Source organism: Microcaecilia unicolor, chromosome 2 (assembly GCF_901765095.1).
Source record: "Microcaecilia unicolor chromosome 2, aMicUni1.1, whole genome shotgun sequence".
In the NCBI taxonomy this organism is placed as follows: Eukaryota; Metazoa; Chordata; class Amphibia; order Gymnophiona; family Siphonopidae; genus Microcaecilia; species Microcaecilia unicolor.
Window position 1 is genome coordinate 246,903,995 of NC_044032.1, and position 14,319 is coordinate 246,918,313.

The 14,319-nt window shown below is 42.8% G+C and overlaps 1 protein-coding gene across 1 annotated transcript in view; it reads left to right on the plus strand.

Annotated features, from left to right (window-relative positions):
* LOC115463406 (annexin A1-like) overlaps nucleotides 1-13,709 on the plus strand; it is a 71,898-nt gene extending 58,189 nt beyond the window's left edge. The window contains exons 11-13 of the mRNA XM_030193870.1: nucleotides 6,746-6,804; nucleotides 9,527-9,649; nucleotides 12,439-13,709. Coding sequence (XP_030049730.1) covers nucleotides 6,746-6,804; nucleotides 9,527-9,649; nucleotides 12,439-12,501 — 245 coding nt within the window. The 3' untranslated portion in view covers nucleotides 12,502-13,709. The remainder of the gene's footprint in view (nucleotides 1-6,745; nucleotides 6,805-9,526; nucleotides 9,650-12,438) is intronic.
* Nucleotides 13,710-14,319: the final 610 nt, after the last annotated feature.

Here is a 14,319-nt window from a genome sequence, read left to right on the forward strand (position 1 = left end):
ACTGCACAAGCGGAACATGGAACATTGCCCTGTGGACCTGAAGCACCCTCCCCTCCTCCAGCCGTTGCCTGAGAAGTGATGCTCTCTAACCTCAATTGTAAATCCAATCGTTCTGTTTTCAGAGCATTAACTTCATCACGCAGTTGTTGGAGTTCAGTTTGGAGGTCAAAGGTACTACAAGCTGCACTTTCGTTCTTAGCTAGTAGGGTACAGCCGAGCTCCACTAGTGCTGCCACAGTCAATCTATTTTTAACCTTCAACACTGCATGCAATACAAAATCATATGCCTTGTGACTTTCAGGCGAGTTTTTCCTAAACAATTTCAACAGAGAGTTTATAGAATACTCCGGTACTGCCTTATTAGACTGTCTTGCACTAATTAAAACTTCAAAAACAGTGACTTCTAGCGCGGAGAGCATATTGCTAGGTGACGTCATACTGAAGAACTGAAAGCTGCTAGCAAGTAACACAACTAGTACTGAAAAAAAAACCTTATCTCACTGCTAGGTCGTAAAGCTGGCAGAAGCAGCAGATTTACGACTACCAGTGTCTATAGCACGCTTCACAGACACTTTCCAGTGCACACACAGAGAGAGAGAAATTTAAAGTTCAGAACTATACAGCTAGGATTTCTTTCTTTCTACAGAAAAAACAAACGGATTCTTTCCTCAGCTCTTTGAGATCCCGGACGAGCCCCCATTTGTAGGGTGAGATAAATAATACCTAGGGCAACAAGTACCCACAGATTACTTATACCAAGATTCCCTGATGCATAAGTCTGCCTAACAGACTCACTAGCTCTGTCTAGGGTGAGATACAGGAATCTTGCTTCTGGCACCTCTCCAGGTGTTTTGGTGTGTAGAGTGAAAAAAGAAAGACACAGCTGATAGATATATATATTAGCTTTATTATGGATAAGAAAATAGAAATACTCTGCGCTAGCTTATGCAATAAAAATATCCCTTACTGATATGAGCACTACCGAAAATATATTGTCTAAACTACACTCTGATTATCCTGAGACTAAGTACGGTAATGATTAGAACAGTACAAATGATAACCTAATAATCCTTATGAAACTTATCACACCTTATGCAAAATACACATTAGCTGCTTTCTCTGACCAAGAGCTGACATAAACCAGTCGTACTTAGATAAAACCACTGCCTAACCCCAGACCAGGAAATATATCACTGTGATCTTACCACGCTGTCGTGATGACGGCTTCAGATAAGACCGGAGCAGAATCTCCCCAGACGCTATTTTAGCTGTCGGTGTCTTAGGTAGTGCAGGTCTTTATTAGCCCACGTAGGTTCCCGTCACTCCTTTGGTTATCAGAGCCAATATCTCTGCCACAGGTATTTGCACCAGGATGCAGGTCACGATGTTAGTATCATACAAAGTCTCTGGCTCCCCCCCCGAGCCTTGCTGGATTTCTCAGGTCCTCTTACCAGTTGCCCCTCTTCCAAGGGTCTCCGACTCACTTCTGTTCCCGCTTTCCCCGTACCTCTCGGTCAGGTGACGGTAGGAACCAATCATGATCTTGTCCAGTTCAGTACATGGCAAGAAGAGTTCTTTGTTTTGTGACCTTGGAGAATGGTAACTTCTGGAGCCATGTCTGCCTCCCTACTCCGTTCTCAGGGTGATAGAAGGGGGTGTTTAGAACACAGACTGTCCTTGGCTTTAGCAAGCCTGTCAGTGATTTTCCACAAGTTGAAGCTGGATCTTGCTGACACAGAGATGTTGCAGCAGCCATCTTATTATACCAAGATGTCATAGGCTTGTATAGGCCCAGACCAGCATAGGCTAGATCACAGGGAAATACCCCTACAGTGTGCACAATCAAATAACTTACACTGTGACCAGACCTGACACTTTTCACCAGTATTTGCACTAGATTTAAAAATATAATTGAAAGGAAATAAATAGGAGCTCTTAAAGAGGAATCTAAATTAAAGCAATCCAATTTAAAGATAAATTAGAAATCCAGTTCGGGAACATAGATTTCATGCAGTGTGGACCACTGTGAAGCAAGATAGTGTATGGAACCTGCCTAGACCAATTATAACCATATTGCATATTAAGCAAGGGGCTAGTATTTATAGAAAATCACTTGATATTCACTGAGGTCTTTTCCTCCATTTAAATCAAATTGATTGATTCTTTCTGATTTGGTTCAAACCCTGTTTGTGTGTGTGGGGGGGTGTATTTACATAAAATTGTGGTTTGATTCCTTCATTTACAAGGGGTGGTATTTTTAGAGGACACGGATTGAGGATATAGAATGTTAGACCTAGGAGTAACATCAGGAAATACTTTTTCATGGATAGGGTGGTGGATGTCTGGAATATCCTTTTGGGTGGGGGGTGACAGAATTCTAAAATGTATAGAAAAAACACAGAGGATCTCTATATAGAAAGAGGATGGAATCAAAACACAACTTGAATAACTTTAGCACTTTCAACAGGGCACAGAGCGGTGTAAGATGCATGTATCGGCAGGTGCAACTCTGGCCACCTTATTGGGCAGACTGGATGGGTCAGAAGGTTCTTTATCTGCCATGATTTACTGTGTACTATGGTACCACACCTTACAGTGAGGGCAGAAAAATAAGACAATAGAGGGAGAAAGCAGAAGAACAAGACTGAAGAACCATTATAAACATGGAAGGGAGCTAGAGAAAGGTAATGGCTCAACAACTGAGTGCACTGGGAAACATTTTTAGAAATGGAGGGGAAAAATCAAATGAATAAAGGAATTGGGAAAGTTTCCTTATTAGGTTAACCACATTGTATAGCTGTTACTTATTTAATTGTACATGAAAATAGGTTTGGTCAAAGAAGATGATTGATAAAGAAGAGTGATGTCTATGGTAGCCATTTTGAAAGTTCAGTACACCGCATGTTCCAGAACCTCAAATGAAGCAATGCATATAACTGAAAACAACTTTGGCATATAATGCACCCTATACATTCATAATGGTAAAGAATTGGGTCTTCTGTTGTAATTGTATGCTTATTGAAGAGCCATGAAGTCATATAGGCTACCATTATTTTTCCTGTATGCTGTCATTAAGGTGATATGCTTTTCAGCCAGCCTGATTAAGAGCAATACAAATGGCTAGAGATGTACTCAGGGCTAAAATTTCTGGTTTGTTTTACTTTTTTCCCCCACTTTTCAGATCATTTTTTCTTCACTTTAACACATGTATTTTAATAAATTTTCTTCAGCAGACATTAAAGCTTTTTAACACATGCAAATCAGCTTTACACATACAGGACAATTCTATAAATTAATTCCTCTGTCTAGGCGCCCCAGTGCCATGTGCTTAGCACCAATTATATAATGGCCTCTTGATGCCAAGATTCCATTATAGAATACTAGCATAAGGTCAGCACTGGTGTATCTATGTTTAGGTACACGCTCTTATGCTATGTCAATGGAAGGCGTAAGTTGGTATGCTCAGGTGCGCCAAATGACACATGTAATTTATAGTATTCTATAAACAGTGCATAACTGGGAGACATGTCCATGGCCCTCCCATGCTCCACCTACATGTACACTCCCTTGCAGTTAGGCACTTTGGCATTTAGGTGCTGCCTTATAGAATATTGCCTAGTGCGCATAGGCGCCTGTCAGTTAATGGCTTGTAAGTAGTGCGCACCTCCAGACGCCAGTTGATAATTTGTAGGTTAATAGATTTTGTGCCCACTAATTTTTTCAAGACATGCTAATGAGCTGAATGCATGCCAATGGAGAGAGACATGCATTCAATTTGTTATTGCTCCTTAATGTCATGGGCACTAAATCGATTAAGAGCATGCTCCTCGCATACTTGGTTTCCCCAGGATAAGTACATAAGTATTGCCATACTGGGACAGATCAAAGGTCAATCAAGCTCTGCATCCTGTTTCCAACAGTGACCAATCCAGGTCACAAATACCTGGCAAGATCCCGAAAAGGTTCAGTACATTTTATTTTGCTGCTTATCCCAGAAATAAGCAATGGATTTTCCCCAAGTCAATTTAATAATGGTCTATGGACTTTTCCTTTAGGAATATGTCCAGACCTTTTTAAACCCCGCTAAACTAACTGCCCTTACCACATTCTCTGGCAACGAATTCCAGAGTTTAATTACACGTTGAGTGAAGAAACATTTTCTTAGATTCTTATTCATACAGTGGAAAAACTCCAGTATTCAACCACACTAAAGAGGTAGCTCTAGAAGAAGCAGCCTAAAGTTAGGTGGCAAGTATGCATGTAAATGATGAAGGGTCTCCGTACTGTGATGAGAACAAAAGCCCAACTGCCTCTGATGTTAACCTCCCACAAAATCCACATGAGCAGATAATTGCAAGGCAACAACTCTTTCCAACAATTTTGACAGAAATGACAAATTAGAAATAGGTCTATAATTGGAAACAGGGATTCAAACTGGTACGTTTCAACATAGGCCACACAACTGTGCATTTCCAACCCTGTGAAACTGTGCCAATATGACTCTGGTTCACCATTGCCAAAACTAAAGGAAGGAGACCATGAGTAGTAAGACCAAGCCAAGCAGAAGGAAGAGGATCAAGCGGGCAATTAGTTTTATGTACTTGAGAAAACAATTTGATAAGGGAACTCAAAGACTGTAATTGAAACAAGCCCCAGTGGTGGGATAAAATCAGTCCGTTCTGAGATCGTCACCCAGACAGGAGTGGAGGAGTAGCCTAATGGTTAGTGCATTGAGCTGAGAACCTGGGGAACTGGGTTCGGTTCCCACTGCAGCTCCTTGTGACCATGGGCAAGTCATTTAACTCTCCATTGCCCCAGGCACAGAAACAGAATGAGAGTCCCATCACTTACTTCTCAGGAGTCACACCATAATAGAGGAGCATCTACCTTCATGCATTCCAGTTCAAAAATACTCAACCACCACCACCTATTTTAAGGTGAAATAAATAAGGGTAATGGCTTTGGAGAATCAAATAAAAGCTACATGTGTAGGGACGTGAATAACCATTTATGAGTGAGGCCAAAGGTACAGTGAAGCCCAAGGATGGAGAATATAGGAGGGATCTATTTCCTGTGTGCTCTGAATTTTGTGAACCCTTCCAAATATTAGTTCTTGCAGCTGTCTGGCTGGTGCCTCATCCAGGTTTGCTAGATCAATGTTTCAGCAATCTTGCTGATAGCTGAAACTTTGGTCAAGCAAACTCAAGACACAGTACCATCTAGACAGTTGCAAGAACCATAACGCCAGATGTGGAAACCTAATACAACCTTCCAAATGAATTTTGATGAGTTTACAAATACAGGGCTAGAGTTACTAGCATGTGATTTAATGCAGGTGAACACCAGGCCCCATTACCAATAATGGAGCTCCTTACTGAGTGCTTAATGTGCAGTAATGCATCTTAGTGTGTATTAACGAGCATTAGCATATTAAAGTACATTGGTAAATCAGGAATAATGTCTTTTTATGGCAGTAGATATTTGTGAAAGGCCTAATACTCTGCAGCTCGTTGCCTAGTGAAAGCCTAAACTTCTGCCAGCCAATGTTGAAAGCGATTTAAGTGGCCAGGAGCCTCTCCTGCCCACATAAATCACTTACTGCCACCTAAGTGGTGATATTCAGTGACACAACCAGACAGTGCCACTGAATATCCCCACAGACTACTCAACAAAAAAATGGGCAGGTCAGGGGTGGCACTTGGGGCGGCGATGGGGAAGAGCTGTCCTAACATTATCTGCCTAGCTATGAGTGCCCAGCATTGAATGACCTGCATAACTATTTTGTACCTAAAATTACCACCAATCCCCATCTTGGCCTCCAAAACTTCCCCCTTCCTCCAGCTCTTGGGAAGCAAAGCCCCTCCCCTCTTCTTCAGAATGAACCCCTAACCCCCCTGAGGTCTAAGTAGGCCCTCCCTTGGGACCTACCTCTATCCCTGTTAGTCCCAGTTGGATAATTGGGGGCAGGATAGAAGCACCCTTGGCTCCTGCACCTTGTGGTTGCCCGAGTGAAATGGCTGCTGTGACCTCTTGGCAGCAGTTCATGATACTTTGTGTAGTACCACAGTCTGCCTTGAGAGGTCATGGCAGCCATTTCACACAGGCAGACTCGGGGGTGATTCACTTCTGCCCCCAGCAAGCCCACTAAGATCACCAGGGATAGAGGAAGGCCGAGGGGGGGGGGGGGTACCTAGACAGAGGGGGTTGGGAGTGTGGGGGGTTCATTCTGAGGGAGAGGGGAGGGGCTTTGCTTCCCAAGAGCTGGAGGAAGGGGTTAGTTTTAAGGCCAGGAGGGGGACCAGGGGGTCTTGTTAGGTACAAAATAGTTATGCGAGTCCCGGCAGATATTGAATTGTGGCACAAATAACTGTCTTATGTGGGCCCCATTTGAATATCAGCTGGGACTCACATAAGCTCTGACGCCAAGGCCACATAAAATTTGCACTGGATATTCAGTGTCTGTGCCTGCGCATGGCCCGGCACTCAATGTCTGGGGCTAATCTAGCTGAGTGGGGGGGGGGGGGGGGGGGGGGGGGGGGGGGGGGGGGGGTGATTATTACAACTCTATTCCCAGTATTTGGCAAGGAAACACATGAAAAGATAGCTTTTCTTCCTGTGTTTCAGAGATTTTTTTTCAGAATCCTAAATATTTGTTGTTCTACTAAAAAGTTACTTTATTTTAAAGTGTATTGTCGCTTTTATTAAAAATAGATCACATGACAGCCTTTTCCATTTTCCATTATAGTAAAATGTGCTTCAAGCAAAGATAGCTACTTTGCTGAGAAATTCTTCTTAGCAATGAAGGTATGTCAAAATATTTACTTCTTTCATTTTGTTCTTGTTTTAAATAGAGAACGGAGGCTGTTATCAATGTGTCTAACATGTTTTACCCTTTGCTTGCAGTATGTCAAGTGTCACTCAGGAGTTTAGGTTGGGAGCATTATGTGTGTTCCCTTATTTCCCATTTCTTGTTCCTTACCCCCATTGTCAGGCAATATCATTCGTTGTTCTAGCAGTAACTGATCAGTAGATCCTCCATCAAGATTATAACATGACTGGCAGATAACAGTGAGTTCTACAAGTAGTGCAGTCTAGGGATTTGCCCTAGGAGAAAATCGACAATTTTGGAAATTTTTCTGTGTTGCAACTAGTTCACACTTGTTACAATATTTCCCCCTCCCTCTAGACTTCCACTGTGATCTATGTTCAGCAGTGGCTGTCAGCAGGAGGCCTGTAAGATGGTGAACATATGCAGGCCATGCCCCTCCTCTGTGGGAGGCGGGCTAGTGGTTGGGAGGCAGGGCTAGTGCTGGGCAGACTTCTACGGTCTGAGCTCTGAAATTGGCAGATACAAATCAAGAATATTCTACCAAAACATACTTGGGAAAAATTAAACTAAATAACCATTCATACATATAATCGTTAATATAATTATTTAAATTTTAGATTGTGCTCAGTCCATATCCATTACACCCATAGCGTTCCCAGGGAAAGCATGTGGTAGTGTTTAGATGGAACCATCATAGCACAGCCTGTGTTCCACCTCCTCAAAATGTATGCGCACACACCTACTGTTACTTATAATGCAACTTGCAGTTAATGATGTTTCAAATTTTTAAAAACAGATCTCATTAAGTCAACTATGCATTCAAACCATAAAGCAGTTAGTTCTTATTATACCCCACAACAAGTAACTGCAGTTATAATATGAATCCTAATTTTAAGTAACACTCACTTGTAAATCTCATACAGCTTGTGGTTACCACTAAATTCTACACATACCACAAATACATACTCAAAAAAAACCTGATTATGTAAAAAAGAAAAATAACTTCCCTTAGGAACCCAGTGTGCTCGTGCAGGTGATTTAAAATTTCATCAAAAGTTCATTCGTGCTCTTCAACACCATCTCACTTTTCCCTTTAACTCAAGCTGAGTTTCGAATGTCTTCCTCAGAAAGGGAACTACAAACATAAATTCACATTAATGATCTAAACATTATTTTCACCCTATACTAGAATATAATTAAATATTTATACAGCTTCAGTTTCAAAACTTAAATTCAATTACTCACATGAATACAATTCATTGTTACCAACAATGTCAGGTACTATCCCTGAGCAGGTAGTGTCACCAACAGGCCTACGTAAAGATTGCACCTGAATCCCAAGAGACTTTATTTCAAATTTACTGTACCTGTGAAATAACAGGCTTCAACATATTTTATGTTTACACTTGTCTGGTTCTATCAGTGAAGGCCCACACTCAACCCCACAGACTTTAGCAAATAAACCTCAGAGTAAGTAAAATGTGGTTTTGGTGTATAGAAGAGCCATGAGAACTATAGTTATGGCAGTGCTTCTTATTTCTATAAACAGTGGGGTCAGTTTTCAAAATGAGTTACTACTACTACTACTATTTAACATTTCTAAAGCGCTACTAGGGTTACGCAGCGCTGTACAATTTAACATAGAAGGACAGTCCCTGCTCAAAGAGCTTACAATCTAAAGGACAAATGTACAGTCAGACAAGTAGGGGTCGTCAAACTGGGGCAGTCTAGATTTCCTGAAAGTTATGTGGTTAACATTGGTTGTTGACTTCCCCAATGCAGGTGGGGGTGGGAAGGGAGTAATGGTTTTGATAATCAAAGTGGTTTGCATATTATATACTTTTTCTGTCCCTAATGAGCTCACAATCTAAGTGTGGGGAGAGGGGGGTTGTACCTGGGACAATGGAGGATTTGGTGACTTGCAGAGTCACAAGGAGCTGCAGTGGGAATCAAACCTAGTTCCCCTTGTTGTCAGGCCACTGCACTAATCATTAAGCTAGTCCTCCACTCATGCCATGAAATACCTTGAACTTTCACACTAGTTGGTATTTTATAAAGAGGTCATTTATGTGTATAAATAACTAAACTACCGGTGTTTACACTCATTCGTGCCACCTAAAACCTGGTGGTTCCTTGTAAAATAACCAGTACTTTCTAATGTCCTCACTGCCTGATTTGGACCTGGGAGTCCAGACGAGAAGGTTTCAGCTGTCCCATTATGATGTCGGTGGAGGAGAAGGATCTGTATTATCTGACAGAAGAAAAAGTGTGTCATCGTAGGGGCATAACAAAGGGGCATTCCCCCTTTGATAGAACTTTGGGGATACTTAGGGTTTAGTTCTTAGGTTAGGTGTGGGAAGAATTTTATTTGGGTCCCTTTAAAAAAGCAGACTGACGTACTATAGATAGAGAGGGATTTAGGGATATTGGTTTGATTATTGAGATGTATTTTGTATTGTATAAATGTTTTGATATTTCTTTGATCTGTTTTACATTGCATGAAACTTTGATATGTTATACTATGCGTGACGTATTTTATATTGCTGCCATCCACTCTGATTTGTTTTTGAAAAAGAGCAAGTTATAAACACAAATAGAGATGGGAATAGAAGCAGGCTTGCATGACTGTCATTTATTTTTAAGCAACATGCCAAACAACAGAAATGCTCTTGTATAACAGAGTTTTCTTTTGAACAGGGCTCTGGTACTCGTCACAAAGCACTGATTAGGCTGCTGGTGTCTCACTATGAGAAAGACCTCAATCATATCAAAACTCAGTACAAGCGAATGTATGGCAAATCCCTTCGCCAGGCTATTTTGGTATGAACTGCTTTGTATATTGTCTTAATAATTTTATGAATAACGCAAATGGGCTGATATTCAAAGTGATTTTAGCGGACAAGAGAGGTTGCTCAGGACCACCCAACTGCTGATATTCAGCCGCACTTAACCGGGCAGTGTCACCGAATATCATCTCTGACTAGCCATAAAATAAGGGGGGGGGGGGGGCAGGTCAGGACAGTAAAGGGGGTGACATTGGGTAGGAGCCGGCAATTATGTGGGTGTCACCAATATTCAGTGCCAGCTCAAAAGCTGTCCTAATCGGCCACTTAGCTAAGCAAGCATATTCCAGGTGTTCCCAAACCTGCCCTGGGGGAATTCCAGCCACTGATGTTTTCAGGATATCCACAATGAATATGCATGAGAGATCTTCACGCACTGCCTCCTTGGTATGCAAATCTGTCTCATGCATATTCATTGTGGATATCCTGAAAACCTGACCAGTTGGGGTTCCCACAGGACAGGTCTGGGAATCACTCGCATATACCATGTTTATGCATACATATGCATTTATATGCTAGTATTCTAAACTTTTGTATGCATAGGGCTAGATTCTATAAATGGCACCTAAAAATATTTACGTCAAAAAACCCCGCTTAAGCGGTATTCTGTAAGCTGCACCTAAAGTTCAGCGCAGTTTATAGACTAACGTGTAAGTGGAGAGGTCACGCGTGAATTTGCACCATTTGCATCAACAAAAATGTGGTGCAAATGCCCACACTTAAATTTACACACAGAGCACCGTTATTCTGTAATTGCCCCCGTAACTCAAAACCACGAACCCTGATCCGCCCCAAAAATGCCCATGACCCTCCCTTTTCTGCGCCCCCTTTTTTTGGTGCATGCGTAAATTTTAGTCATGGATCCTACGCCTAAATTTACATGCTTTAGTCCCAATTAAATCTAATTAGTGCCAATAATTGCTTGTTAAAAGCCAATTATTGGCTCTAGTTGCCTCGTTATTCTATTAAATTGTACAAATTGGGCCATGGCTAAATTTGCGCTCACAGTTTTGGGCAACTTAGAGTCAGATGGATAATGTGCTCATTTTATAGAATTGCCCTATAAATAGGTATCAGTGGCCGTATAGCATACATTCAACACTGCTGAATATATATATGGTTTTGTTGAACATATATATTAATCTAATCAGTAGCATGACCAGAAATGATTTGGAGGGGTGCTGGCATACTGGTCTGCCTCATCCTGCATCAACATTCTCTCGCTTAGATTCCCTCTTTCCCTTCCACCAGTCTCTCCCCTATCTCCCAAAACTCATTCCAGCACTGTCACCTGTAGCAGCTCTCTCCTCCCTGGCCCCAGCCACAGCAGCAACTAGAGCAGTAGCATCTGATTCAGGACCCTCATGGGTCTATAATTCCTGTTACTGCACTACATTGAAACCTCTCAGGCAACAAGTCCTGTTCATGATCCCGCAAGATCATGAATGGAACTTGCAACCTGCGAGGTTTCATTGTGGTTACAGAGACTGCAAAGCTGGGTGGGTTGTGCATTGCAGCACAGCCATTCATAACTGCTGCTGTAACCAGTGTTCCCTCTGAACTGAGCAGGAGTCCTCCAACTGCATTTTTGCCAGTAGGGGGTGGTACTTCAATATTGTGTTTTCCATTGCTATGGGCAGGCAGGTTCTCTGGAGTCCTGAAGAGCTTGCCTGTCCCTCACAATTAAAAATGTGATAGTGAAACAGCACCTCCCATTGGCAGGACTGTAGGTGGAGGACTGCCGCTCAGCTTAGAGTGAACAGTGGCTGTAAGTGCAGCCAGAGTGGAGACGTTGCTCCAACAGAGGTACCTTCAGCCGCCAGGACCTGAGATCCCCACCAACACAAGGATTCTCTCCAGGAACACTGGAGGAGCTTGAGCCATATATGGTGGGGCCTGTACCACCCCACCCCCTTCTATTCCAGGGCCGCCGGGGGGGGGGGGCAAGGGGGACAAAATTCCCTGGGCCCAGGCCTCCAAGGGGGGGCCCAGCGCCAGGGTCTCTCTCTCCTTCTCCTGCTCCCTGGCCACCGGCGCTGCAGTCCCCGGTCTCACCTGCCCACCCTTGGCTCCGTCAACAGCTCCCCTCCATCCGCCACGAGCCCCCTGCATTCAAATCGGCAGCACCACACCTCCAAGTGAATTGTGAAAGCGGCAGACGGGATCGCTTCCCTTTGGGCCCTCCCTCACTGTGTCCCGCCCTCGTTTGATGTAACTTCCTGTTTCCGCGAGGGCGGGACACAGTGAAGGAGGGCCCTGCCGCTTTCACAATTCACACAGAGGTGAGGCGGTGCTGCCAATATGATTGCAGGGGGCCTGGTGGCAGACGGAGGGGGACTGTCGACAGGGCCGGGGGTGGGCGGGTGGAGACCGGGGACTGCGGCGCCAGCGGCCTGAGAGCAGGAGAGGGAGGCGACATTGTTAGCGATTGAGGGGGGTCCGGGGGGGGGGGGGGTGGTGGCCTGCCCAGTTTAGTTTCTCGGCGGCCCTGTTCTCTCCATGTCTATGTCCATTAATTTAATACTAGTTTTTAATTTAATTTGATTGCTGTTGCAGCTGCCACCTAATGTCAAAGTCCATTATGTTCCCCAATAAAAGGTAAATCCTTCCTGCCTCTAAGAATGAAATGAAATAAATATGAAGATCTGTATCTATCATGTAGAATTTTAACAAATATGGAATACCTAGTAACAGCAAATTCTAAGGAGCTTCTGATGTGACCCAACTAATCTTTTACTATTATCTGTCATGTTCTTTGATTTACAGGATGAAAAGGTCAAGGGTGACTACGAAACCATTCTCATGGCTCTAGTTGGACAAGAGAACTAAACTTCTCATTCTGCAGCACATTAAGCCAATTTTATATGAATGCATGTACCTATGTATATCTCAACCATGTACAACTGCTTCAAAATCGAAATCTCAGTTGTTTGGCCTGGATTCTAATAGGAGTGTGCATGGAAAACATTACCTTGTTTTTATTATTTTTGTTTTCCCCATGTCTTTTGTTTATTTATTTTACAAAGTGCACTCAGTTTTTCAATGACATAAAAATGTATGATTTATATGCATTTTACAACGGAGCACATCTTTCTGACCAGTCTTTGTGGTTCATAGTCATGGCCCCACCCATTTACTAATTTTTGTGAATAGTGTGCTTTGAAATTCTATGTGTCAATATTTTGATGGTTTGATGTTATTTCAGGTGTTAAATTACAACAGATATAACAGATATTGCTGTTTCCCTGTTATTTTAAAGAAACAGCACATCCCTAGAGTCCAGACAAACTCTTGGCCTGGAACTGGGGTTTAGTGAAACTTTCCAATTTACAGTCACTGTTTTTTTCCCTCATAGGCACAGGATGGGGGGGGAAAAAAAAAAAGGAACGTGCTTAAGGTTTTGCAGTTGCCACATAATAACTGCCAAAATTAACACATGGTAATTGCAAAATTCCTGTGTTAACTGCTGTGGGTGTTCCCGGCAGTTTCTCATTAAACACAGAGAAATTGTTTTTATATGTAGTTGCTGTTCCTCTTCAGGTGGTGGTAACTGCACTGTTATCTGCTGTGTTAAGAGTAAGCATGTTTTAACTATCTCCATGATAAACTAACACATAGTCCTCCCCCATTCACACCCTCTACCATTACTTGTTAATGCAGAAATTAGCAGGTGCTTACTGCTTAGGGACTTGTGTTAACTGTCCTGTTTGTGCGGTTATCTTATCCAGTTCAGTGCTGAAAATCAGCCCTAAACTGGGTAAGTGCCAACTCCACCGCTGGAACGCCCCCAAAATAGCTGGTTTCGGCTTGAGTGCTAACCGAGCGCCATTGAAAACGTCGGTTGGCCCCAGACAGGGGCCTCTACTGGCTGTTTAAATCATTTTGAATATTGGGACCAAAGTCAGGATAGGTCCAAGTGATTCAGGGCCCTGAGTGTATTTGTCCTGAGAAGAAGATGGAGTTGTACTTAGCTAAATATATCTTTATTAAACAATGTATTCATTTAAATGAAAATAAACATAACTAGGTAAAACAAATGGTGGAACTACGTGGACTGAGCTTTGTTTTTGGAGGGAGTGAAATGTACACATTCCCCACTGTTTTTCATTTAAAGTTACTTCACATGTGCATTCATTTGTTTAGTCTGTATCATTGAGGGGAAGTTTTGGATCTTTTTATGCTATGTCAGAGATTACTCAAAAGCTTTTTGTTTGCTTTTGTTGTAGATGAGGGATATTTTTATGGTAGGATATTATTTCAAAAGCACAAAAAGGTACTAATTTAAGTCTATTTTATGAAGGTAACACAAATGCCTGTGAGTCATAATAATGTAGGTTCCCAGAACTGGCTCCAATAGCACATAAATATCCAAGCACATATTTACACCTGCTATGAAAAAGATGCTAATGTGTGTGTGTGTGTGTGTGTGTGTGTGTGTATGTACTCCAGTGGCGTAGCTTGGGGGGACATGGGCCCCTGTAGATTTGGCCCTGGACCCCCCTGCCGACGACCCTCTCGACCCCCCTCCCGCCGCCACCCCTCCCCCGCCGTGGGCTACCTTTGCTGGCGGGGGACCCCAATCCCACCAACCGAGAAGGTCCTCTTCGTCCCGTTTCTGATGTGCTGCACGTTGTACGTGCAGGATGT